Consider the following 26,582-nt stretch of genomic DNA (forward strand, 5'->3'; position numbering starts at 1 on the left):
GGATGACAGCGGGGTGAACAGGCAGTGGCTCGGGTGGTTGATGTCCTTGATGATCTTTATGGCCTTCCTGTAGCATCGGGTGGTGTAGGTGTCCTGGAGGGCAGGTAGTTTGCCCCGGTGATGCGTTGTGCAGACCTCACTACCCTCTGGAGAGCCTTACGGTTGAGGGCGGTGCAGTTGCCATACCAGGCGGTGATACAGCCCGCCAGGATGCTCTCGATTGTGCATCTGTAGAAGTTTGTGAGTGCTTTTGGTGACAAGCCGAATTTCTTCAGCCTCCTGAGGTTGAAGAGGCGCTGCTGCGCCTTCCTCACGATGCTGTCTGTGTGAGTGGACCAATTCAGTTTGTCTGTGATGTGTATGCCGAGGAACTTAAAACTTGCTACCCTCTCCACTACTGTTCCATCGATGTGGATGGGGGGGTGTTCCCTCTGCTGTTTCCTGAAGTCCACAATCATCTCCTTAGTTTTGTTGACGTTGAGTATTTGCCTAAGGTGTATGTAAACTTCCGACTTCAACTGTAATATACAGTGCTCAAAAATAAAGGGAACACTTAAACAACATAATGTAACTCCAAGTCAATCACACTTCTGTGAAATCAAACTGTCCACTTAGGAATCAACACTGATTGACAAATTTCACATGCTGTTGTGCAAATGGAATAGACAGCAGGTGGAAATTATAGGCAATTAGCAAGACACCCCCAATAAAGGAGTGGTTCTACAGGTGGTGACCACAGACCTCTTCTCAGTTCCCATGCTTCCTGGCTGATGTTCACTTTTCAATGCTGGTGGTGCTTTCACTCTAGTGGTAGCATGAGACGGAGTCTACAACTCACACAAGTGGCTCAGGTAGTGCAGCTCATCCAGGATGGCACATCAATGCGAGCTGTGGTAAGAAGGTTTGCTGTGTCTGTCAGCGTAGTGTCCAGAGCTTGGAGGCGCTACCAGGAAACAGGCCAATACATCAGGAGATGTGGAGGAGGCCGTAGGAGGGCAACAACCCAGCAGCAGGACCGCTACCTCCGCCTTTGTGCAAGGAGGAGCAGGAGGAGCACTGCCAGAGCCCTGCAAAATGACCTCCAGCAGGCCACAAATGTGCATGTGTCTGCTCAAACGGTCAGAAACAGACTCCATGAGGGTGGTATGAGGGCGGTATGAGGGCCCGACGTCCACAGGTGGGGGTTGTGCTTACAGCCCAACACCGTGCAGGACGTTTGGCATTTGCCAGAGAACACCAAGATTGGCAAATTCGCCACTGGCGCCCTGTGCTCTTCACAGATGAAAGCAGGTTCACACTGAGCACGTGACAGACGTGACAGTCTGGAGACGCCGTGGAGAACGTTCTGCTGCCTGCAGCATCCTCCAGAATGACCGGTTTGGCGGTGGGTCAGTCATGGTGTGGGGTGGCATTTCTTTGGGGGGCCGCACAGCCCTCCATGTGCTCGCCAGAGGTAGCCTGACTGCTATTAGGTACCGAGATGAGATCCTCGGACCCCTTGTGAGACCATATGCTGGTGCGGTTGGCCCTGGGTTCATACTAATGCAAGACAATGCTAGACCTCATGTGGCTGGAGTGTGTCAGCAGTTCCTGCAAGAGGAAGGCATTGATGCTATGGACTGGCCCGCCCGTTCCCCAGACCTGAATCCAATTGAGCACATCTGGGACATCATGTCTCGCTCCATCCACCAACGCCACGTTGCACCACAGACTGTCCAGGAGTGGGCGGATGCTTTAGTCCAGGTCTGGGAGGAGATCCCTCAGGAGACCATCCGCCACCTCATCAGGAGCATGCCCAGGCGTTGTCGGGAGGTCATACAGGCACGTGGAGGCCACACACACACTACTGAGTCTCATTTTGGCTTGTTTTAAGGACATTACATCAAAGTTGTATCAGCCTGTAGTGTGGTTTTCCACTAATTTTGAGTGAGACTCCAAATTCAGACCTCCATGGGTTGATACATTTGATTTCCATTGATAATGTTTGTGTGATTTTGTTGTCAGCACATTCAACTATGTAAAGAAAAAAGTATTTAATAAGAATATTTAATTCATTCAGATCTAGGATGTGTTATTTTAGTGTTCCCTTTATTTTTTTGAGCAGTGTATATAGTTTTAATACTGTAGGTAGCATTAGCTACCAGTAGTCATCTGTACCTGCTCCAAAAAGCCAGTATTTTTCATCCTATAAATTTTGTTCGGCATCTTATTAAATAGTGAGCTAACATGTTTTCAGCACTTTTATTTTCCTGACTGATTAAAACACGTTTTCTCACCTCCCTGCAGCAGATATATAGTGAGCAATATTTGCAGCATCAAATAGCAATACATATAGAACCCTGAGAATTGCAATACAAGCCTATGTATTGCGATAATATCGTATTGTGAGGTCCTTGGCAATTCCCAGCCCTAATCCAGTGCGTCAGATACAGTGCCTTTGGAAAGTATTGTGACCCCTTGAACCTTTTCCACATTTTGTTACGTTACAGACTTATTCTAAAATGGATTAAATTGTTCTCACCCCCTTCATCAATATACACACAATACCCCATAATGACAAAGCAAAAACAAGTTTAGAAATGTATCAATAATAAAAACTGATATATTTACATAACTTTTCAGACCCTTTACTCAGTACTTTGTAGAAGCACCTTTGGCAGCGATTACAGCCTTGAGTCTTCTTGGGTATGACCCTATAAGCTTGGCACACCTATATTTGGGGAATTTCTCCCATTCTTCTGTGCAAATCCTCTCAAGGATGGGGAGCGTTGCTGCACTGCTATTTTCAGGTCTCTCCAGAGATGTTCGATCGGGTTCAAGTCCGGCTTCTGGCTGAGCCACTCAAAGACATTCAGAGATATGTCCCAAAGCGACTTCTACGTTGTCTTGGCTGTGTGCTTAGGGTCGTCGTCCTGTTGGAAGGTACATACATCGTTGCTCCAGTTTGAGGTCCTGAGCACTCTGTAGCAGGTTTTCATCTTTTTTTCCTTGATCCTGACTAGTCTGCCAGTCTCTGCCTCTGAAAAACCTCCCCACAGCATTGTGCTGCCACCACCATACATCACCTTTGGGATGGTTCCAGGTTTCCTCCAGACATGATGCTTGGCATTCAGGCCAGAGGTCAAACTTGGTTTCATCAGACCATCGAATCTTGTTTCTCATGGTCAGTGTCTTTAGGTGCCTTTTGGCAAACGCCAAGTGGGCTGTCATGTGCCTTCTACTGAGGAGTGGCATCCATCTCGCCACTACCATAAAGGCCTGATTGGTGGAGTGCTGCAGAGATGGTTGTGTTTCTAGAAGGTCTGCCCATCTCCACAGAGGAACTCTGGAGCTCTGTCAGAGAGAGCATTGGGTTCTTGTCACCTCTCTGACCAAGGCCCTTCTTTCCCCATTGCTCAGCTTGTCCGAGCGCATAACTCTAGGAAGCGTCTTGGTGGTTCCAAACTTTTTCCATTTAAGAATGGAGGCCACTATGCTGCATACATTTTTTGTTACCCTTCCCCAGATCTGTGCCTCGACACAATCCTGTCTCGGAGCCCAACAAACAATTCCTTCGACCTCATGGCTTTGTTTTTGCCCTGACATGCACTGTCAATTGTGGGACCTTATACAGACAGGTGTGTGCAGTTCCAAATCATGTCCAATCAATTGAATTTACCACAGGTGGACTTAGGGCTGGGCGATAAAGCAATAATTAGAGGTAATTACTTCCATCAATAACGATATAAAAACGTTTAGATTCATTTCCGATAGGGTCTATATTGAATAATTAGGTACAGCAGTCCATTTCACCTCTGACACAGCAGGAACGTGCGGAGAAGTGACAATATGCACGTGGCGGGGTATACGCCCACCAAAAAACAGTTAGCACCTCAAGTTTATTTATTTATTTATCCGTTATTTTACAAGGTAAGTTGACTGAGAACACGTTCTCATTTGCAGCAACAACCTGGGGAATAGTTACAGGGGAGAGGAGGGGGATGAATGAACCAATTGTAAACTGGGGATTATTAGGTGACCGTGATGGTTTGAGGGCCAGATTGGGAATTTAGCCAGGACACCGGGGTTAACACCCCTACTCTTACGATAAGTGCCATGGGATCTTTAATGACCTCAGAGAGTCAGGACACCCGTTTAACGTCCCATCCGAAAGACGGCACCCTACACAGGGCAGTGTCCCCAATCACTGCCCTGGGGCATTGGGATATTGTTTAGACCAGAGGAAAGAGTGCCTCCTACTGGCCCTCCAACACCACTTGGTGGATTAGCCACGAAAAATGAGTGATGTAGGCAAAAACAGTTATCCCCATGGAGAAGGAGCAGCTTCCAATGAAGAAATTATTGATAAAAAGGGTTAAACTGTTTCAGTAATTTGGAAGTGGTTTGGATTTTTGAAGTCCGACAAAGAGCAGAGCAATGTTCGGTGCAAATTGTGCCGTAGACAGGTGGCTACGAAGTCTGGTAATACGACAAACCTTTTCCAACATCTGAAGCAAAATCACTCTTTGGAACATGCAGGAAGTTTGAGTATTGATGAATGCCCCTCAAGCACCAGCCAATCTAGGAATGTTTGCCTGAAGCAGTCAACACTGACAGAGTTTATGCCCTACAAGCAAACATCACAAAGACATCACAAATGCTATTATGCATTGCATTACTAAGGACATGCTACCAATTAGCACAGTCAAAAAGGAAGGTTTCAAGAGGCTTATCAGTTTTATTGACCCCAGGTACGTGCTCCCTGGCCGCAAACATGGAATCATTTTCCTTAAAGTATCATTTTATGTGTAGCTCACAATTTTTATTTTATGGAACCTTTACTTAACTAGCCAAGTCGGTTAAGAACAACTTCTTATTTACAATGATGGCCTATCAGGGAACAGTGGTTTAACTGCCTTTTTCAGGGGTAGAATGACATATTTTTACCTTGGGGATTCGATCTAGCAACCTTTTGGTTACTGGCCCAACGCTCTAACCACTAGGCTACCTGCCTAGTAGTTTGTTAAGGCATTAGGCATTAATTGAGTCTGAAGCAGATATGTACCTTTTAAACATTATTTGATTAATATCATGATAATTATCGTTATAGAATGAAAAAAATATATAGATATCGTGATAATTGATTTGCCATATCGCCCAGCCCTAGGTGGACTCCAATCAAATTGTAGAAACATCAAGGATGAGCTCAATGTCGAGTCTCATATCAAAGGGTCTGAATACTTATGTAAATAAGGTATCTGTTGTTTTTTTGGGCAAAAATGTAAAAAAAAAAATATATATATTTTTAGAATAAGGCTGTAACATAAATTGTGAAAAAAGGGGTCTGTATACTTTCTGAATGCACTGTACTTTGTGTGCTTTCTCTCCAAGTTGATAAGGATCTGGAGTAATGTGAATGTTTATGTTCAACATTGCTTAATGCTGCCACTTTTCACTCAAATTATTTTAAGAATATTTGGCAGGCGCTGTGTGGCATCAAGTCTGCTTCAAAACAGTCAGAAATAGTGCCACTAAGGTATTATTGAAAACAAAAATGCTATATGACCGTCAAAAGCTTTCGTCCTGGTGCTTTGTTCGTCACATGGTGTGACATTAGCCTAGGCCTACTACAACCAGGGAGCACATGGTGACAACAATGGGAGGAAGTGTGTGTGACACGCAGCAGTTGATGTAATGTAACCCTTTAAAAACATCAGCGGCGTATTGAGCAAGCAGAGCTTTGGGTCACAAATCTTGTTTCCTATCCTGCGTAACACCACTTCCTTTTTAGTGGAGGTCAACAAAACAGCTTATCCTGGTGTTTTCGCACAGTGTTTGTGAATCTTTCAGATTCAGCACTCTATGACATACTGCAGTTTAACCCCAAATCATAACAATATGTCACTCAGCTCAAGATGAAATTATAGTTAATAGAAATAAATTGGTTCAAAACAACAAATTGGGTCTAAGGTGGTGTTTACAGACAGTCCAATTCGGATCTTTTGCCACTAATTGGTCTTTTGAGCAATCAGATCTGATAATTTGCCGATAATTGGGAAAAAGATCAGAATTGGGCTGCCTGTGTAAACTCTGCCTAAATGTCAATCAGACCCTCTATCAGTTGGCTATGCCTTACTCAACTCAAAGATTATTAGTCTAAATGGATAAGCTCCTAAATGAGTCGACAATTACTTTTCAAACAATGTCAACAAAGCCGGTTGAAAAGGCCATAAGATGGACCTGAGGACCCACCTTAAGCCATTGGCACTGGTGGACAAGGCCAGTTGAGCTCCAGGGAGTTGACTAGCGGAGGGTGCCAGTGGCCAGGGGCCTCCCCACGCCATTCCCCCCACAGAAAGAGGCCTCCTGGTGTAGGGTGAGTACACTGAGGTGGGGTGAGCTCCAGTCGCCCTGCTAGGGACCTGGAGGCTAGGCCGGCTCAGCTGCCCCGACGAGAAGGAATGGCGCGAGCGGCTGGACATGGGGCCAGTGCTGCTGTGGCTCAGACACTGCTGGCAGGAGCAGGCCGGGCCCGAGTGTATGACAGATGCACCAGATGCCAGTGGGTAGGGGAGGTTACCCTGCCGTCGTACCTGTCGCCGGTAGCCCGTGGCCTTGTTGACCTGGTCCAGCGCCGTGAGGTCCACTATGTAGTTATAGCCGTGTGAGACAATGTCCGCCGTGGCCTGCCGTGCCTGGTAGCTGTGTTCTAGTAGGATAGAAATGCGAGTCTCGTATGGAGTCCATCCTCCTTCGTCATTCACCCACTCCCAATATACTCCGCTACCCAAGCCTGAGGACTGGGCAAACAATTGACGGCGTACAGACCGCGTTTTTCCTAGAGAGAAAAGAACACAGAATTAATAATGTACTCATGAGGCAAAAGTGCTATGCACAGAAGATTATGCAATAGACATCAGTGAATGCCAAACTATTTATTAATTATAGTCTTAGTCTAGTAGTAGTGTGGTTCATGATGTCAACTAAGTACACTGAACATCCATGAACGCCTGAGCAACAGAGCATCTGCACCCCCACTTTTTTAACCAGAAAATGATCATGAGCCATTGGGGTTTTTGTCATTTTCAATTATTAATGTTTAGATCTAGTCTGCATTAAAATGGATTGTCCATTTTATATACTTTTGTGTATACATATATATTGTATGTGGACACCCCTTCAAATTAGTGGACTCTGCTATTTTAGCCACACCTGTTGCTGACAGTTGTATAAAATTGAGCACACAGTCATGCAATCTCCATAGACAAACATTGGCAGTAGAATGGCCTTACTGAAGAGCTCAGTGACTTTCAACGTGGCACCGTCATAGGACGCCACCTTTCCAACAACTCAGTTCGCCAAATTTCAGCCCTACTAGAGCTGCCCCAGTCAACTGTAAATGCTTTGATTAAGAAGCGCTAGGCCCCTTAGTTCCAGTGAAGGGAAATCTTAATGTTACAACATACAATGACATTGTAAATGATTCTGTGCTTCCAACATTGTGGCAAGAGTTTGGGGAAGGCCCTTTCCTGTTTCAGCATGACAATACCTCCGTGCACAAAGCAAGGTCCATATAGAAATGGTTTGTTGAGATCAATGTGGAAGCCCTGACCTCAACCCCATCGAACACCTTTGGGATGAATTGATACTCTGACATCAGTGCCCGACCTCACGAATGCTCGTGGCAGAAAGGAAGCAAGTCCCCGCAATGATCCAACATCTAGTGGAAAGCCTTCCCAGAAGCACAAGCATTTCACAAACATTTTACTCACAATAACATCTGCTAACCATGTGTATGTGACCAATAAAGTTGGATTTGAGGAGTGGAGGCTGTTATAGCAGCGAAGGGGGACCAACTGCATATTAATGCACTTCATTTTGGAATTAGATGTTCGATGAGTAACTTAAGTATCCACATGGATATACACTACGTGACCAAAACTCTGGCTAATATAATCTCTGTGACATTGCATTTACAGTTAGACAGCTAACTAGTTAGCCAAAGAAAGCGTTGCCATCGCTGGGAAATAGACAAGTAGCTGACTCTTCGCTATAGCTGTTATCAAGTTTAGCAATGCGATTATGTTTGGCTTATGGTGGCTAACACATGATCACAACAACAGCTAGCTATATAGCGCTGCGCTAGTTAGGGCATTAAAACTAAAGCTCGAAGGCTTCAGTTGAGTTGAAATGTAAAGCATACATAGTGCAGTAGCTTAATTTCCTTACCTGTATCTTGGCGGAACTGCTTCAAGCTTGGTATGTCTATAAGATAAGGCGACAAACTGGGATCTGATTGTCCGAGCCAGATACTGGTGGAGCCAGGACCCCCACTCTTGTGTCCCCGCGGAGAAGAGAAACATTGTTCTATGTAGCCGCTCACCTGGCCGCTGTACGGTAGCCAGACGCCAAGATCATCCTGCCATTCCCATACAACGACCATAGGCTGTGATTGTCCAGGTGCTCCCGAGGTCGGGGTCGAGACAGAGGGTCCATTTCTAGACACATTTCTCCCCACACAGGAGCTAGAGGCAGTGGCCATATCTTGCAGCTACTAGCCAGTGCCAGCTAATGTTACGTCAAATCCAGTAAACGAAACGATAGTTAAGGGAATAAAGCGGAGGCTGGTAAACTAACGTTAGATAGGTTTAGGAAGTCAGATGGACAAACTACAGGACACCTTGCCAGCTAACGTTATCCCATCAATAAAATGTAACGTTAGCTAGCAAACCAAAATAACTAACGTTTACACGATTAGTCCGCTAACGGTTAGCTAGCAAATTGGCTAACGTTACGCTAGCAAAGCATATTGAGTTTACAAGATGGAAAGCTAGCTAGCCATCTAGCTTGGATTCTTAAAATGCCTCATTTTTACAATACGACTGATTCCAGGTCAGGCGGTAAACGTTCAAGCAAACGTATAAAAAACATTTTGGCGAAGCAATGAATCCTTCGATTCGGAAATGTATGTATCTATGCTAATCATACATTGCATACCAACCCAAACTGGCTAGCCACCAATCTGTCTGAACCACAGAAATAGAATGAATAGAAGAGCCTTCCCCATTCAAACCCAATCATAGATACATACGGCGAGGCATAGCTTTACATGACCACGCCCCCGATTACGGGTACTGTATTGTACTCCCATTACTGTAATTAGCCTAACTTGGTCGTCATCCTAAATGAACTACTGACACTTTTTTTGTCGTTTCAATAAACATTTTCAGCTGCCACAAATTATTATTCAGCCACTAATTTGTTATCCCACCTTCTAACGCTGAAGGTAAAGCCGTCGCGTTATACTTATGTCACCGTTTGTTTACGTCTATCTTTTTCGCCTGTTAGCTGGCTGGCTATCAAGATAAATTAATCTAGATCTAATTCGCTAGTCTTAGATATGTTGTGTAACTACTTCCATGTTTTTGCTTGCCTTGGAAATGTCGAGGTATTTAGAAAAGTTGATTATTGTTAGCTTGCCTATATATATTATGTCCTTTCAACAGAGACCGAAAAGCTGGGGAGACACCCTACCAAATGGCCCAAAGTAGCCTATGGCGATAACTACACCTACTTGGTGGAATCTGCAGTTTTGCATAAATATCCAAATGCAGAGGAAAATTATAGCTGTTATTATGACCGATACAGCTCACTAGTCCTTACTACAAGCTAACGAGCAAACGTTGCGCAATACACATAGCTAGTTCGATACAAACAAGTGATGAAGTTGTTCGAACACATAAATGTGTCGAGTAATCGGAGCCCACAGTTTTACATCATCATCGTGGCATAATAGCCTAACCATGAGTTTAGCCTAATCTGGTCCTTGGGCAGTTGATATAATTTAATTTAGTGGCCTTTTCTCCTACTATTGTTCAAACAAATCGGTATGTAACAGCTTTTCGGCATCTTAAAAGCAGGGTTAGTTATCTATACTGATAAAAAATAAACATGTTAAGTGTTGGTTTCATGAGCTGAAATAAAAGATCCCAGAAATTTTACATATACACAAAAAAGCTTATTTCTCTCACATTTTGTGAACAAATTTGTTTACATCTCTGTTAGTGAGCGTTTCTGCTTTGCCAAGATAATCCATCCCCCTGACAGGTGTGGCATATCACGAAGCTGATTAAACAGGCATGATCATTACACAGGTGCACCCTGTGCCGTGGACAATAAAAGGCAACTCTACAGATGTCTCAAGTTTTGAGGGAGTGTGCAATTGGTATGCTGACTACAGGAATATTCACCAGATAATTAAATGTTAATTTCTCTACCATAAACTTCAACCAAAGTTGTTTTAGAGAATTTGGCAGTACATCCAACTACCCTCACAACCGCAGACCACATGTAAACACGCCAGCCCAGGACCTCCACATCCGGCTTCACCTACGGGACCGTCTGAGAGCTCATCTGCTTCCTCGTAACCCTCCCCAGGGTCTTGACCTGACTGCAGTTTGGCGTCATAACCAACTTGGCAAATGCTCACCTTCGATTTAAAAAAAAAATATTTATATATTTTTTTAATGTAACCTTTATTTAACTAGCCAAGTCAGTTAAGAACAAATTCTTATTTACAATGGCCAAACCCGGACGACGCTGGGCCAATTGTGCACCTCCCTATGGGACTCCCAATCACAGCCGGTTGTGATACAGCCTGGATTTGAACCAGGGTGTCTGTAGTGATGCCTCTAGCACTGAGTTGCAGTGCCATTCAGGAGCCCATATATGGCCACAGGCACACTGGAGAAGTGTGCTCTTCACAGATGATACCCGGTTTCAACTGTACCAGGCAGATGGCAATTGTGTGGGTGAGCAGTTTGCTGATGTCAACGTTGTGAATGGATTGAATGCCCCATGGTGGCGGTGGAGCTATGGTATGGGCAGGAATAAGCTACGGACAACAAACACAATTGCATTTTATTAATGGCAATTTTGAATGCACAGAGATACCGCGATGAGATCTTGAGGCCCATTGTCATGCCATTCATCCTCCACTATCACCTCATGTTTCAGCATGATAATGCATAGCCCCTGGAAGCTGAAAATGTTCCAGTTCTTCCATGGCCTGCATACTCACCAGACATGTTTGGGATGCACTCCATTCTACAGGCCACAATCAATAGCCTGATCTACTCTATGTGAAAGAAATGTGTTGCGCAACATGACGCAAATGGTGGTCACACCAGATACTGACAGGTTTTCTGATCCCCACCCCTACCTCTTTTATTATTTTTTTAAAGGTATCTGTGACCAACAGATGCATATCTGTATTCCCAGTCATGAGAAATCCATAAATTAGGGCCAATGCATTGATTTCCTTATTATGAACTATAACTCATAGTTGAAGAAAGTCAATTGGAATCGGCTCTTTGGCTGATCCATGCGGATAGCTCGATCTGTTAAATACTCCTAAAATCGATTTCCGTGCACCTGTGGAAAACAAATTGACATAATACAAAACTCCCCATCAAAATCTGTCAGTTTAAGCTGGAGATATTCTCACAAAGTCGTCTGTAGCGTCCGAACGGTTTGGCCTAACTATTATGACCCTTCTATGGAAAGGCGAGACTCACGAACAGTATGGTGTCCTCCATTTTTCTCTATGAACCCCACAAGCATCTTGGGACTTGTCTGAATTTGGTACAGCCGATCTGCCAATTTATGTCTGTAGCGTACAAACAGTTTGGGCTACACACTAATATGACCCCTTTTTGGAAAGGTGAACAAGTCTCTGTTTTGCTCTAGGATGCCTACAAGCCTCACAAGGACTTGTATGGGGGACCTTCAGACCAGTTTTTAAAAAAATGTTGTATACTGTATATAGAGATAGGTTAGTGCCAAAATAAGCGGTTAAATACATTAATTTTTTTTTTATATAAAATGTTTTATAAACTCAGCAAAAAAAGAAACGTCCTCTCACTGTCAGCTGCGTTTATATTCAGCAAACTTAACATGTAAATATTTGAATGAACATAAAAAGATTCAACAACAGACATATACTGAATAAGTTCCACAGACATGTGACTAACAGAAATGGAATAATGAGTCCCTGAACAAAGGAGGGGTCAAAATCAAAAGTAACAGTCAGTATCTGGTGTGGCCACCAGCTGCATTAAGTACTGCAGTGCATCTCCACATGGACTGCACCAGATTTGCCAGTTCTTGCTGTGAGATGTTCCCAGACATTTCTGGGGGGAATGGCCCTAGCCCTCACCCTCCGATCCAACAGGTCCCAGGCGTGCTCAATGTGATTGAGATACGGGCTCTTCGCTGGCCATGGCAGAACACCTCCTGTCTTGCAGGAAATCACGCACAAAACGAGCAGTATGGCTGGTGGCATTGTCATGCTGGAGGGTCATGTCAGGATGAGCCTGCAGGAAGGATACCACATGAGGGAGGAGGATGTCTTCCCTGCAACGCACAGCGTTGAGATTGCCTGCAATGACAACAAACTCAGTCCGATGATGCTGACGCACTGCTCCAGACCATGACGGACCCCTTTTTTACTATCTGCTGTATTCAATGCGTTTCAATACTTTTTTTTTTGATACCTTAATTAAGGGGTCCTAAAACTCTAAATTAAATAGCTAAATGGTACTTGTTATGACCATCTTAAATCAATTCCCCCAGCCGCTTAGACTCAAGGGTTTTAATGCTAAAATGTTTACGTTTTTTTTTTAGATGATAGGTAGTTTGTTGATAAAAAAAAAGAATACAGCAGTTGTCGGGTTATGAGTTAAGTTGGCAATTTAACATGTGAGTAACGGGAGTACGCTATGGCTGTACCCTCCTCGGGTGCATGCCTCGCTGTGTATCTATGGTATAATGGATGGACTGGCAGACATTGAGTGTATCCATGCCAAGAAGTAAAACCTAGGTAAAAAAATTTTAAAAAATAAGGTTAAGACAACGCAATAATTCCATGCGGAAGCATTTGAAAATAAACAAATTCATGGGACTAACGCCATTGATTGCAAGGAGTTATGGAATATTAGAACCCTGTTGTCGTAATCTTCAACCAAGATGTTAGCTAGCTGGCGAGATGGTTCTTGTTTCACCAACCGTATATGCTTCAGACAGCTTGCCTTCTGCCTAGTCAGCGTAGCTACAACGCTTGAGCTGGTCCTATAGTTGATTCGGGGCGGTAGAAGCTCTGCATTATTGTGATGCCGTTGTCTTCAACCTAGAGTTAAAGCAGGACGTGTACCTTTCAATATGTGCTGTGAATTGTTGAGTCAACTCAACTGACATTACAAAAAAAATACATTCCATTGCATAGCCCACATCGGCATCTTTTGAATGAACATTCTGCATTGGTTGATAGAACCTTTCAAATTACCAGGGAAGTTATTGCACCACAATACCAGTCAGACATTTTGAGTGCACCCAAGAGCTTCCATGTTCATTCTATTTCTGTGTCTGAACAACAATAGTTGCTTGGCAAATGAGGACATGTGAATGAAACCGAAAATGAAAACTCATCTTAAGTGTCTGAAGTCAAATAATAATATATTCATCACACACAAAGTCACTGCAGTCCAATGAAAGTGCAAGGCAACACATTTTATTTCAAAGGCCTAAATGGCATTAAGGTACAGCATATAAATACTGGTGAATCCAGAGACAATCGTTACAGGATAACACAGACCATTTTTTCTTTTACACACGTTACATTCATGTTGACATAATGAGACATTTCAACTTAGCGCAGATGTGGAACAAACATAAGAAAAGCCGAGTTGAGAAATCTCAACTCCATGTACAAGTACTGTGATAAAAGAAAAGCCATGTAGTTATACAAAATATGAAAATTGTTCTTAGATATAGTGCTATCACCTTGGGTTATTCCTACCACGGAGAATACCGGTACGCACACCTGAAGGCAAACATATTTCAATTGATATACTTTTTGAGTTACATACAGTAGTAGTTAGCATTGTAGAGACATTTGATTCAGTACTTAGATTACTGAACATTGTAATTTACATCCCTGCACATGTTTTTTTTCTTCCCATCTTCAAAATAAATAAATAAATAAACACAAATATCTGAATGTTGTAAAACCAGATTGATCCAATACATCTGTGCCGTAGTTACACCCCGTAACGAAAGTCTCCATGTTGGATCTGATAAAAATTATCTAAAAGGGTGAGTACTTCAGTAATTGTGAGTTCCATAAGCTTAGTGCCATAACATAACCCCAGTCGGTTTGAATAGCGTTTTTTTTAAGCACTTTTGAAATAGGTGTATCAAGAAAGCCCATCAGGACTTGTGGGGGAAGACAAAATAAAAGAAAGCATCCTGCAACAAATGATGCACAGATTCTATAGTTCCTCCTCACCTTTCCACCCAAGCCACCTAATATTGGCAATCGCCACCATTCCAAAACACACATCCAAACCTATATTTTCAGTCAGAAGAGTATTTAAGCAACAGCACACGCGCAAAGCTGAAACTTGGAGATGTGGTTATAAGTACAGCTTTGATAAAGTCCTCTCATGTCTATTCTCTTCCTGTAGCATAGCATATTTTTCCTCTACTAGTATTTCACCTTCCCATGGACTTGCACATTCACTCCACTGTAGTCCACCATGTACATGGGCCATTGCTACAAGCAGAAAAAGGCAAAGCAATAGAAGGATCATTAGAGTGAGCATGAGGGAGACTAGTTATGCTGTTGCAGAAGCAAATTCCTGTCCAATTACACAACCATTAGTGCCTTTCACAAATGCCTTTAATACCTACAAATATAATATACATTTATAAATATAATGTAATCTGCATCAAAGTATCAAATCAGAGTATTTCAGTATTTTTGATAATGATTGAGAATGATCACGTAAATACAACAAACTGTTATTATATAGCTTTGTTATTACCACGTACCATCACTGGAATCTGATTGGTTGATACCACTGACTCGGAGGGTAAGGACACCCGGCTGCTCTCCAGGACTCTTTTGCGTTTGCGTCGATTGGTAGAAACCTCTTTCCCTTCTTAAAACACAAAAACAATAATGCCATTTTGAACATACTGCTAAAGCACATGTCGTTATAGACTGCATTGCTTTTTTACATTTTTTTTATAAATAGGTTACTATAGAACAATCCTTACCTGTGTTACATGCTTGGGTGCATATTTCTGCAAAAGGCCTGTAAAAAAGAAAATTCATTAAATATGAATTTCATTTCTGTAAATGACCAGAGGTGAGCCTGGCATTGCCTAAGAGTGAGTCTCTACTATAATTTCAACGTGTACAGCTCTTTCATGTCCTTCTTTCACATTTTAGACTTTGTATCCATAATCTGGGATATTTCCACAAACTTCAGATTGACACTATCATCACAATTACACAGACACTCACTGTAGCTGGCTTTTGATGTTGATGTTGATCTCATCTCGGGCTTGAAGAATCTTTTCCAGGCGGACTAAGTCGTAAGTGTTGGGATTTCTGAAGCGAATATCGTCCGGAAGGCCATTAACCTCCACAGACTCGGGACTGGCACGGATCAGCTTGTATGGGACCAGGACAGAGTGGTCCAGGCCCAAAGCATCACCTTAACAAGAATCTTTTCAGTCAGTTTTGGGCAGATCTTAACTTCAACTTAGGTTGAATTTTCACTAAGTCATGCATGGATATCATGAGAGACTAAGTGAATATTAAACTTAAATATAAGTTAGAATAATCTTTTTCACTAAGGCTTGTATAGATAAAGCATACAGTATGAATGAAGGATATACACTGACCATATTTCTGGTTGAAGAGTTCTTTCACTTGCTCGCGAAGTATGACTTTCTCACCGATACAGTTGACCTCTTCCTCATCTGTCATTTCAGGAGGAGAGTCAAACAGAATTGGTGGGAAAATAAAATAAATATATGTATGCAGTTGACTCTGATAAGTGCACTGTTTACTTTGTTTTTGCTTGCTCTGGGTATCTGAATGCTCATATTTAGTGCATGCATTCATGACAGTTTCAAATGAAGTGTTCTTACTGCATCAAAATGAATATGCAACACAACTATAATGCTCACCGCTTATTGAGGCATAGGCCTTCTTCAATAAAGTGATCCGACGAGGTGCTAAGAGGGAGACAAATGTAATGTCATTATACAACCGAGTGTACAAAACATTCTTGCTCATGCTCTTTCCCTGACATAGACTGACCAGGTGAAAGCTATGATCCCTTATTGATGTCACTTGTTAAATACACTTCAAATCAGTGTAGAGGAAGGGGAAGAAGGATTTTTAAGCCTTGAGATAATTGAGACATGGATTGTGTACGTGCGCCATTCAGAGGGTGAATGGCCAAGACAAAATATTTAAGTGCCTTTGAATTGGGTATGGTAGTAGGTGCCAGGCACACCGGTTTGAGTGTGTCAAGAACTGCAACACTGATGGGTTTTCTACACAACAGTTTCCTGTGTGAAGCAAAAGGAGATGCAACTCAATATTAGGAATGTGTCCCTAATGCTTTGTACACTCAGTGTTTATAACTACTACACTATCTATTAGTTCACAGTTGACACGGGACATTTCTTAACAAGTCATGCACTTGTTAGGAAATGTGCTTACCGCCCCAATAGGTCCACAGACGACGCAATCACACTGCCCTCACCCATCTGGACAAGAGGAATACCTACGTAAGAATGCTGTTCATCGACTACAGCTCAGCATTTAACACCATATTACCCTCCAAACTCATCATTAAGCGCGAGACCCTGGGTCTCGAACCTGCCCTATGCAACTTGGTCCTGGACTTTCTGACGGGACGCCCCCAGGTGGTGAGGGTAGGAAACAAAATCTCCACCCCGCTGATCCTCAACACTGGGGCCCCACAAGGGTGCGTTCTCAGCCCTCTCCTGTACTCCCTGTTCACCCATGACTGCGTGGCCATGCACACCTCCAACTCAATCATCAAGTTTGCAGACGACACTACAGTGGTAGGCTTGATTACCAATAACGACGAGACGGCCCTCGGAGTGTGGTGTCAGGAAAATAACCTCACACTCAACGTAAACAAAACAAAGGAGATGATCATGGACTTCAGGAAACAGCAGAGGGAGCAGCCCCCTATCCACATCGACAGGACAGTAGTGGAGAAGGTGGAAAGTTTTAAGTTCCTCGGCATACACATCAAGGACAAACTGAAATGGACCACCCACACAGACAGCGTGGTGAAGAAGGCGCAACAGGAGGCTGAAGAACTTTGGCTTGTCACCAAAAACACTCAAACTTCTACAGATGCACAATCGAAAGAATCCTGTTGGGCGGTATCGCCGCCTGGTACGGCAACTGCTCCACCCACAACCGTAAGGCTCTCCAGAGGGCAGTGAGGTCTGCACAACGCATCACCAGGGGGAAAATACTTGCCCTCCAGGACACCTACACCACCCAATGTCACAGGAAGGCCAAAAAGATCATCAAGGACAACAACCACCCGAGCCACTGCCTGTTCACCTCACTATCATCCAAAAGGCGAGGTCAGTACAGGTGCATCAAAGCTGGGACCGACAGACTAAAAAACATCTTCTATCTCAAGGCCATCAGACTGTTAAATAGCCATCACTAACATTGAGTGGCTGCTGCCAACATACTGACTCAAATCTCTAGCCACTTTAATAATAAAAAAATGGATGTAATAAATGTATCACTTGTCACTTTACACAATCAACTTTATATAATGTTTACATACCCTACATTACTCATCTCATATGTATATACTGTACTCTAAACTATCTACTGCATCTTGCCTATGCCGTTCGGCCATTGCTCATCCATATATTATGTATATCTATATGTAAATATTATTTATATGTACTTATTCATTCCTTTACACCTGTGTAAAAGGTAGTTGTGAAATTGTTAGATTACTTGTTAGATATTACTGCATGGTCGGAACTAGAAGCACAAGCATTTCGCTACACTCGCATTAACATCTGCTAATCATGTGTAGGTAGGTGACGAATAAAATTTGATTTGAAAATTCAGAAATATGAATTGAATATCGGCTTTAGAGGTCGACCGATTATGATTTTTCAAGGCCGATAACGATTACTGGAGGACCAAAAAAGGCGATACCGATTAATCGTCCGATTTGTATTTGTTTATTTGTAATAATGACAATTACAACAATACTGAATGAACACTTATTTTAACTTAATATAATACATCAATAAAATCAATTTAGCCTCAAGTAAATAATGAAATGTTCAATTTGGTTTAAATAATGCAAAAACAAAGTGTTGGAGAAGAAAGTAAAAGAGCAATATGTGCTATGTAAGAAAGCTAACGTTTCAGTTCCTTGCACAGAACATGAAAACATATGAGTATTTCCCTCTATACCATTTGTATTTCATTAACCTTTACAATTGGATGTTCTTATAGGCACTTTAGTATTGCCAGTGTAACAGTATAGCTTCAGTCCCTCTCCTCGCTCCTCCCTGGGCTCGAACCAGCAACACAACGACAACAGCCACCATCAAAGCAGTGTTACCCATGCAGATCAAGGGGAACAACTACTAGAAGGCTCAGAGTGAGTGACATTTGAAACGCTATTAGCGCGCACTAACTAGCTAGCCATTTCACTTCGGTTACACCAGCCTCAGCTCGGGAGTTGATAGGCTTGAAGTCATAAACAGCTAAATGCTTGACGCACAACGAAGAGCTGCTGGCAAAACGCACGAAAGTGCTGTTTGAATGAATGTTTACGCGCCTGCTTCTGCATACCACCTCTCAGTCAGATACTTAGATACTTGTATGCTCAGTCAGATTATATGCAACGCAGGACACGATATTACTAGATATTATCTAGCATCACCCATGTGTAGTTAACTAGTGATTATGATTGATTGTTTTTTATAATAGTAAGTTTAATGCTAGCTAGCAACTTAACTTGGCTTACTGCATTCGCGTAACAGGCAGTCTCCTTGTGGAGTGCAACGAGAGAGAGGCAGGTCGTTATTGCGTTGGACGAGTTAACTAAGATTGCAAGATTGGATCCCCCGAGCTGACAAGGTGAAAATCTGTCCTACTGCCCCTAAAAAAAGCGGTTTTACCCACTATTCCTAGGCCGTCATTGAAAATAAGAATGTGTTCTTAACTGACTTGCCTAGTTAAATAAGGTTATTAAAAACATTTTTTTAAATAACAAATACATTTCTTTTTAAATCGGCGTCCAAAAATACCGATTTCCGATTGTTATAAAAACATGAAATCGGCCCTAATTAAATCGGCCATTCCGATTAATCGGCCGACCTCTAATCTGCCTCATAAAATATATGGAAAGTTACCTGGTTTAGGGATGAGTCCTTGGAAAGGTCTGCAAGAGATAAACAAAGATGGAATCTTAACATCAACCAACCAACTACCAGTGAGAAAAGAAAAGTAGCAATAGTTTGTCCCAAGGGCCAGTAGCTGAACATCCCTGCCATATGTCTTATTTCCACAACCCCATGAAAACGTGAAGGAGAACTACCCACCTGGTGATGGTGAAGCAGATCTTGTCTGCAACTGCCAGGATCCTCTCCAGGTTCTGCGAGCCAAAGGTACAGGGTTTCCTGAAGGGGATGCCAGGGGGCAGGCCCTCGATGATCACCGAGCCCGGGTTGCTCTTGATCCTCTTGTAAGGCACTTGGACGGGGTATTTGATGCCAAGTGCCTCCCCATACTTCCGGTTGAATAGGTCCTGGACCTGCTCTCTCAGGGTGTTGGCCAGGTCGATCCTAGACAGCTTGGCCTCTAAGCTATCTGTCAACAGAACCATATGACAACATCAGATGAATGGAGTAGTTTAATTTATTTCATATACACCTTTGCAGCATATAAATAGTGCTTCTCATTTTAGAGAAAAAGTGAACAAGGCAAGAGGAAAAAAACAATCCCAACCAGGCTCCAAATGATATCCACTATGTATTACTCAAAGTATAGGAGGGTAAATTAATGTACCGATATTGAATCAAGTATTTGGTCTCCTTATCACCTGGGAAGCTTGGTCTCTGCATTGCAGCCCCTACGTCTTCTGACAAAGCATCTTTGGAGTCCAGGTCTGTGGAAAAAAAGTCTAAACTTGCAGTGAATACAACCAGTTCACCAGACCTATTTGGAAATATGGATCCAAACCACTGCCTTAAATGTGTAATTACCAGCTCATTTTAATTAATTACAGAGTTAATTCTAATTTATGGGCTCAACATTTTGAACTGATCATGTGTAGAATAATAGTTGCTTTAAAAGGGCCTAATGGTAAAGGACACAGGGGAGAACATTATAAGAGGGCTGGGCCCATTTTCACTCAATCAATTCAGTAATGAATTGACATTGAAATAAATTAGAATTTTGGTTCAAACTATTGAGATATTGGCCATTATATTCAGTGGGGATGTTTAATCTAGTTTGTAAACTTACTTTGTGTTTTTGAATGTTAAAATTGTTCAAATCAACTGTGATACAATCATTAAATCAGCTGGCATTTAGGATGAAGATGTAGTCACCTGAATCACAGGCTGGGAGTGGAGGCGGTTCTAGCTTGACAAGATCTGTTAACAGTTCTGGCCTGGATAGTATACCACAACAAAACATGGTTAGAACTTCATAAAGAGAAGCTTGCACACAAATAATGCTTTTGTGTTTAATTCCTGCACCAACTTATACAACGTTTTACCTATATCCTCTTCATACAACAATAATAATAATATATAAACAAGGATTGTGTTCCAGGCTGACTACATTGCAGATGCCTTCTATATCTCGCAACGCCTGGATAACTGTTTCACACATCAGTTAACCACATCATATGATATAGCAGTCTGATGCCCGACTGGGCAGTCGATGATGCAACCGTTGGTTGATGTAATGCAACATCTGCAATGTAATCAGCCTGGAATGCGACCAAGACCTTAGTTGCGTTCCAATAATCCTATTGAAGTGTGCACTTGTTCACTACTCCCCACAAAATAATTAGATTGGTGTAGGGCTAGAGGGTTTCCATATACCAGTCATTTCCTTTCAAATCAATGAAGGGATGTGAACTGCAAACTTCTGGAGAAAGGAGATATTATTGGGATGGACCCTGCCCCCGTGACAATGTACGGCCTCTGACCTTTTGATAACAAAGTGGATCTGGCTGCCAACAGCCAGGATCTTTCGCAGCTTGGCCGCTCCGAAACAGTTGGGCCTACGGAAAGTCATGCCCTCTGGGAGCCCTGTGACACACAGCTCCTCTGGGTACATCTGAAACTTGGAATAGGGCACCTTTGCAGACTCAGGTAGTCCAAGGGCCTCGGCTACAGAAAGAGAGGGGGGTGGGAAATGGAGAGGAATATGGGTGATTCATTTTATGCAAAAGCCCTATGCTGTTCAATATTTAAAGTGGCACTCCAGGCTCCTTTTCACCTCATTAAACACCAGATTTACTTAACAAAAGGCACATCTCAATAGGTGGTCCAGGTAAATCATGACATAGCACAAGTGGGAGGGTGGACCTTTCCTCTTTTGTTCTCTATTTCCCCTCTATTGTTCCTCAAGCAAGGGGGAGGCTGATGACATCCCAGATTCCGATCAGACTAACTCAAAACATGTGTGTTTACCCTTTAGTGTTTGTACTTTACTGTGTTTACACTTGGGATATCACTTTTCAACCGTATACGTAGTTTTTTTTTTAAATAAATAAAAACAAATCGCTGGAAGACATTTTTAAAGGCAGTGTAGCACCTACTTCTCAATGTCAGAAACACATATAATAATAGCTTAGAGAACCAAAAGAAAACATACCCATATTACAAACTCTTAAATCAGTAATAATATTGTAATGTTTTCCTAAAGTTGGGTTTGAGGTTTTCTCCAAGTCAGCTCTAACTTCAGAAACAGTCCCATAACGACCCTCGATCAGCGTCACAAAGTGGGATACATTGGTGAGAATGAGGCGGGCGAATTGGGTGTCTATGGTCAATCTGCATGTCATATTTAATCTCTGGGAACTTCCACAGCTATCAACAATAGAAGGAGGGCATCAGCAAGAACTTGCTTCTCAAAGTGAATAATGTCCCTACCATCAATGTGACTTCTAAAGCATCTCAAACAGCCAGCAGCATCAGCAGACTGAGCATTATCACAGGCTTCAGTGAGCATGGAAGTGAAAGAGCTAGCTTTCTACCTCTATGCTAACATTTACTAGCTATAGAGCTACCACATGTAGTTCACATCTTCCATCTAAATAACACTGATAAAACTAACCAAATGTAAACATGTCTGCCAGCTGTTGGTAGCTAACTGCTGGTACTGTCCTACTATAGATAGTACAAGCCTATGGGAAAGAGTAGGTTTGGCCGCTACGGAGGTCATGGTTACTGTATAGAGTCCTATGGCTGGGGCTGAAACTGTGTGTGTGGATGGCTTGTCTTATGGATCCACGCAGGTTGATGCATCACCTGCAGCAGAATTTAATTCTACCATCTTCTATGGGCTACTCGAAGATATTCCCTACACTGTACTGATGGCAGATTTTAGGAACGGAATATGTGGGGGCTGCGCGTTGCGGTAATTAGTCTGTTCTGTAGCTCTAGGGGAGTTTTATATATGGCCCGCTGAGTGCGAGCTAAACTGGAATGTTACTCATACTCAAAAGTGAAGTGCCACTTGGTGCGTGCCATATAACCATGTAGAGGAGTCTACCAGCAATATATTCCTCCACTGTGTGAGTCAGAAATTACAATCTTGTGTTCGGGGCTTTCCGGCAGTGGTTTTTACATGCACAGAGCATAAATTGTACAATTGTAAACTAACAAATAATTGTTCAAGTTAGAACCCATGTATATTAGTTCATATACAGCACCAACTGGAATTATTCCCAGGATTGTTAAAAAAAAAAATTTAAAAAGAGAATCATTGCTTTCTCTGTGGCATCTTAACAAGGATAGAAAATTATGAGGCTGTGTAGAAACAGTTGATGAAGTCTATAATTTATGATTTATTGCTCGAGTCAGTTGCTCTCGCTTGGCCAGAGTCTGAACATTGAGTGTGCAGGTAAGTGTATTAGGCAGCTTACCATACTTAGTGCTGAATAGGCTTTCCACTTGCCTCCGAAGCTGGAGGATAATTTCACCTATGTCCTCAGCTAGATTTCCTTTCCGGAAAAAAAGCAAATGAAGAAAAATGTTCGAGTGTTTTATTCAGAGCTGTAGAAAACGACCTGATTAGTGAAGAAGAATGTGATACATGTAAAAGTTACAACAGATTCCAATGCATTAAAACTGCAGTCTGAATCAACAATGGCCTGAAGTGATAAAACAGTTGAACTAAACTCATGAGGCATTTATACATTATATTAATCCAGAATCAATTTAAAAGTGCAAAAGTGAAAAATCCCAGATTACACCTTTAACAATCAATCATTTGAAATGGATTTGTTAGGCTTTGTCCAATGTAAGAATACAGTGCATACAGCTGAAATATCTTAGAGACAGGTTGTCCATCCTATTTTACCTTCAGAAGATCTTCTGAGGCCTTGAGAAGCTGGTTTAGATGAAAGTGCTTCAGCTGAAAGGAAGACGGCAAAGGGGTGAGCAGGGTTGGCAAGTCTAGTTAAAAAGGTTTCACATTGGTACTTACAACTCATGCTACTGTTTGTCAAGCCAAGATATACTGTTTAAAAAATGACAAAGCTCAAACAGTAGAACCTCAAAGATACAAACCTCAGAAATACAGACTGACCGGTCAACCGAAACATATTGCTTACATTTGCTAAAAACACAAATATTTACTATGACATTAAAAAATATTTTATATACACACACACACACACACACACACACACACACACACAAAACCAGTCAAAAGTTTGGACACGCCTATTCATTCAAAGGTTTATCCTTATAATCTACACTATTTTCTACATTGTAGAATAATAAGGAAGACATCAAAACTATGAAAAAACAAATATGGAATCATGTAGTAACAAAAAAAAAAAAAAAAGTTAAACAAATCAAAATATATTTTATATTTGAGATTCTTCAAAGTAGCCGCCATTTGCCTTAATGACAGCTTTGCACACTTTTGGCATTCTCTCAACCAGCATCATGAGGGAGTCACCTGGAATGCATTTCAATTAACAGTTGTGCTTTGTTAAAAAGTCCATTTGTGGAATTGATTTCCTTCTTAATGTGTTTGAGCGCATTGTGTTGTGACAATGTAGGGGTGGTATACAGAAGATAGCCCTATTTGGGAAAAGACCAAGTCCATTTTATGACAAGAACAGCTCAAAAAGCAAAGAGAAACGACAGTCCAGCATTACTTGAAGACATGAAGAACAGTCAATCCGGAAAATGTCAAGAACTTTGAAAGTTTCTTTGAGTGCAGTCGTAAAAGCCATCAAGAGCTATGATGAAACTGGCTCTCATTCCAGTGGAACGCCACTGGAAAGGAAGACCCAGAGTTACCTTTGCTGCAGAGGATAAGCGCATTAGAGTTACCAGCCTCAGAAATTGCAGCCCAAATAAATGCTTCACAGAATTCAAGTAACAGACACCTCAACATGCATAGAATTGCAGGAAATTAGCTTTAAAACTGCAACATGTCCTCTCAACTCCATGGAGAATTGCAGCAAAAAACGTTTCCCTCTAAAATTCAACTGTGCAGACAGGCTGAATGCACCCCCTGCCACGCCCACCACCTATGCCACCTTTTGATTCAGAAAAAAACCTGACATTGTGTCTCACCATTGATCATAAGGCAAAGATATTGTTGTACATAATTCGTTAATCTGGTAATATGTTGAAAACAATTGCATGATATTTTTCTGCACTTACCTGTGTTTTTTCCCTTCATGATCATCGTTGGAAAAGAAAAAACTTGAACATAACATCACAGCAACCAAATAAAACAAACAAAATGTCTAAGGATCTAGACAAGAGGTTAGCATGGACACTTGAGTACAATTCCTTTTCTTTCCTCTTCTCTACGAATGTTCAAATAATGAGCCAAACATGACAATGAGTGATATGATAGCACAAACAGACTGGCACTCAGGCTAGTATAGCTCCACAAGTATAGCACAACTTAGAATTGAGGTTCAGAAAGAGAATGTAGTGTACTCAAGTGTCCTTAGTTACCTCGTGCTACTCGACTACAATCAGGGCTTGGGGATGGATGTTTAGGCCTAGGGCGTGGGTGACTAGGGTAGGGGGTTGGGCTGCAGGGGAAGTTGGCAGGGGTTGAGACAAGAATTTGTGTAGGGTGCATGAACTGTACCGTCAAACCTGAGACAGAATCCAAATTAAAAACACATATCTTCAGTGAAACTCACAAACTGGACAAAATAAACCCAGTTTTGGTCAATTCTCAAATTACATTTGTTTATAAATAGAGGTTTTCTATTGCAGTTATTATATTAGGAAACTGAAACCGATCTGGATTAGAGGTCGACCGATTAATCGGAATGGGCCGATTAATTAGGGCCGATTTCAAGTTTTCATAACAATCGGAAATCGGTATTAATTGGACACCAATTTGGCCGATTTTGTTGTTGTACACCTTTATTTAACTAGGCAAGTCAGTTAACCTGTTGAGTGTAGGGGGCAGTATTTTGATGTTTGGATGAAATACATACCCAAATGAAACTAGAATATAATAGAATTGTCAGATTAGGATAGAAAACACTAATGTTTCCAAAATAGTCAAAATATTGTCTGTGAGTATAACAGAACTGGTATTGCAGGTAAAAACCTGAGGAAAATCCAACTAAGAATTGCCTCTTATTTTGAAACCTCTCTGTTCCATTGCATACCTTCCCTCCATTTAAAGGGATATCAACATAATTCCTTTCCCTATGGCTTCCACATGGTGTGAACAGTCTTTAGTTTGAGCCTTTTATTCTGAAAAATGAGCGAGAATGATCACTTCGCGTCAGTAGATGGCTGGGTGCCAGCAGAGTTTTGCATGCGCAACAGCTTGGAGCAGACATTTTCTCTCTCTCTCCTATTGAAAAAGCTACTGTCCGGTTGAAATATGATTGATTATTTATTGTAAAAACAACCAGAGGATTGATTATAAAAAACGTTTGACATGTTTCTACGAATTTACGGATACAATTTGGAATTTTCGTCTGCCCGTCAAGACCTGCACGAGCCTGTGGATTTCTGAACAAAACAGCCTTGTTCAGGGGCAGAACGACAGATTTTTTACCTTGTCAGCTCGGGGATTCAATCTTGCATCCTTACAGTTAACTAGTCCAACGCTCTAACCACCTGCTCAACGAGGAGCCTGCCTGTTACGCGAATGCAGTAAGAAGTCAAGGTCAGTTGCTAGCTAGCATTAAACTTATCTTATAAAAAACAGTCAATCATAAATCACTAGTTAAAACTACATGGTTGATGATATTACTAGTTTATCTAGCGTGTCCTGTGTTGCATATAATAGATGTGGTGCGCATTCGTGAAAAAGGACTGTCGTTGCTCCAATGTGTACCTAACCATAAACATCAAGGCCTTTCTTAAAATCAATACACAAGTATATATTTTTAAACCTGCATATTTAGTTAATATTGCCTGCTAAAATGAATTTATTTTAACTAGGGAAATGGTGTCACTTCTCTTGCAACAGAGTC

The 26,582-nt window shown here is 42.0% G+C and overlaps 2 protein-coding genes across 7 annotated transcripts in view; both read right to left on the reverse strand.

Moving 5' to 3' along the window:
* The window catches only part of LOC112258066 (probable E3 ubiquitin-protein ligase DTX2), a 29,911-nt gene extending 20,759 nt beyond the window's left edge, over nt 1-9,152 (reverse strand). Inside the window, exons 1-2 of one of the 2 annotated variants that reach the window (XM_042326976.1) lie at nt 8,209-9,152; nt 6,232-6,817 (exon numbers count right to left, since the gene is read on the reverse strand). In XM_042326976.1, the coding sequence (XP_042182910.1) occupies nt 6,232-6,817; nt 8,209-8,521 (899 nt within the window). In that variant the 5' untranslated portion in view covers nt 8,522-9,152. The remainder of the gene's footprint in view (nt 1-6,231; nt 6,818-8,208) is intronic. The other variant, XM_024432153.2, reaches the window with a different exon arrangement.
* Nucleotides 9,153-13,524: 4,372 nt separating this feature from the next.
* Nucleotides 13,525-26,582, reverse strand: part of LOC112258067 (general transcription factor II-I repeat domain-containing protein 1-like) — a 48,355-nt gene continuing 35,297 nt past the window's right edge. For 4 of the 5 annotated variants that reach the window (XM_024432158.2, XM_024432159.1, XM_024432154.1 and 1 more), the window contains exons 15-27: nt 23,465-23,518; nt 23,028-23,105; nt 21,084-21,267; nt 20,476-20,537; nt 19,965-20,045; nt 19,465-19,732; nt 19,276-19,304; nt 16,018-16,065; nt 15,730-15,807; nt 15,347-15,539; nt 15,097-15,134; nt 14,869-14,978; nt 13,525-14,590 (exon numbers count right to left, since the gene is read on the reverse strand). In XM_024432158.2, the coding sequence (XP_024287926.1) occupies nt 14,522-14,590; nt 14,869-14,978; nt 15,097-15,134; nt 15,347-15,539; nt 15,730-15,807; nt 16,018-16,065; nt 19,276-19,304; nt 19,465-19,732; nt 19,965-20,045; nt 20,476-20,537; nt 21,084-21,267; nt 23,028-23,105; nt 23,465-23,518 (1,292 nt within the window). In that variant the 3' untranslated portion in view covers nt 13,525-14,521. The remainder of the gene's footprint in view (nt 14,591-14,868; nt 14,979-15,096; nt 15,135-15,346; nt 15,540-15,729; nt 15,808-16,017; nt 16,066-19,275; nt 19,305-19,464; nt 19,733-19,964; nt 20,046-20,475; nt 20,538-21,083; nt 21,268-23,027; nt 23,106-23,464; nt 23,519-26,582) is intronic. The other variant, XM_024432155.1, reaches the window with a different exon arrangement.

This window comes from Oncorhynchus tshawytscha, linkage group LG09 (assembly GCF_018296145.1).
Source record: "Oncorhynchus tshawytscha isolate Ot180627B linkage group LG09, Otsh_v2.0, whole genome shotgun sequence".
NCBI classification, from domain to species: Eukaryota; Metazoa; Chordata; class Actinopteri; order Salmoniformes; family Salmonidae; genus Oncorhynchus; species Oncorhynchus tshawytscha.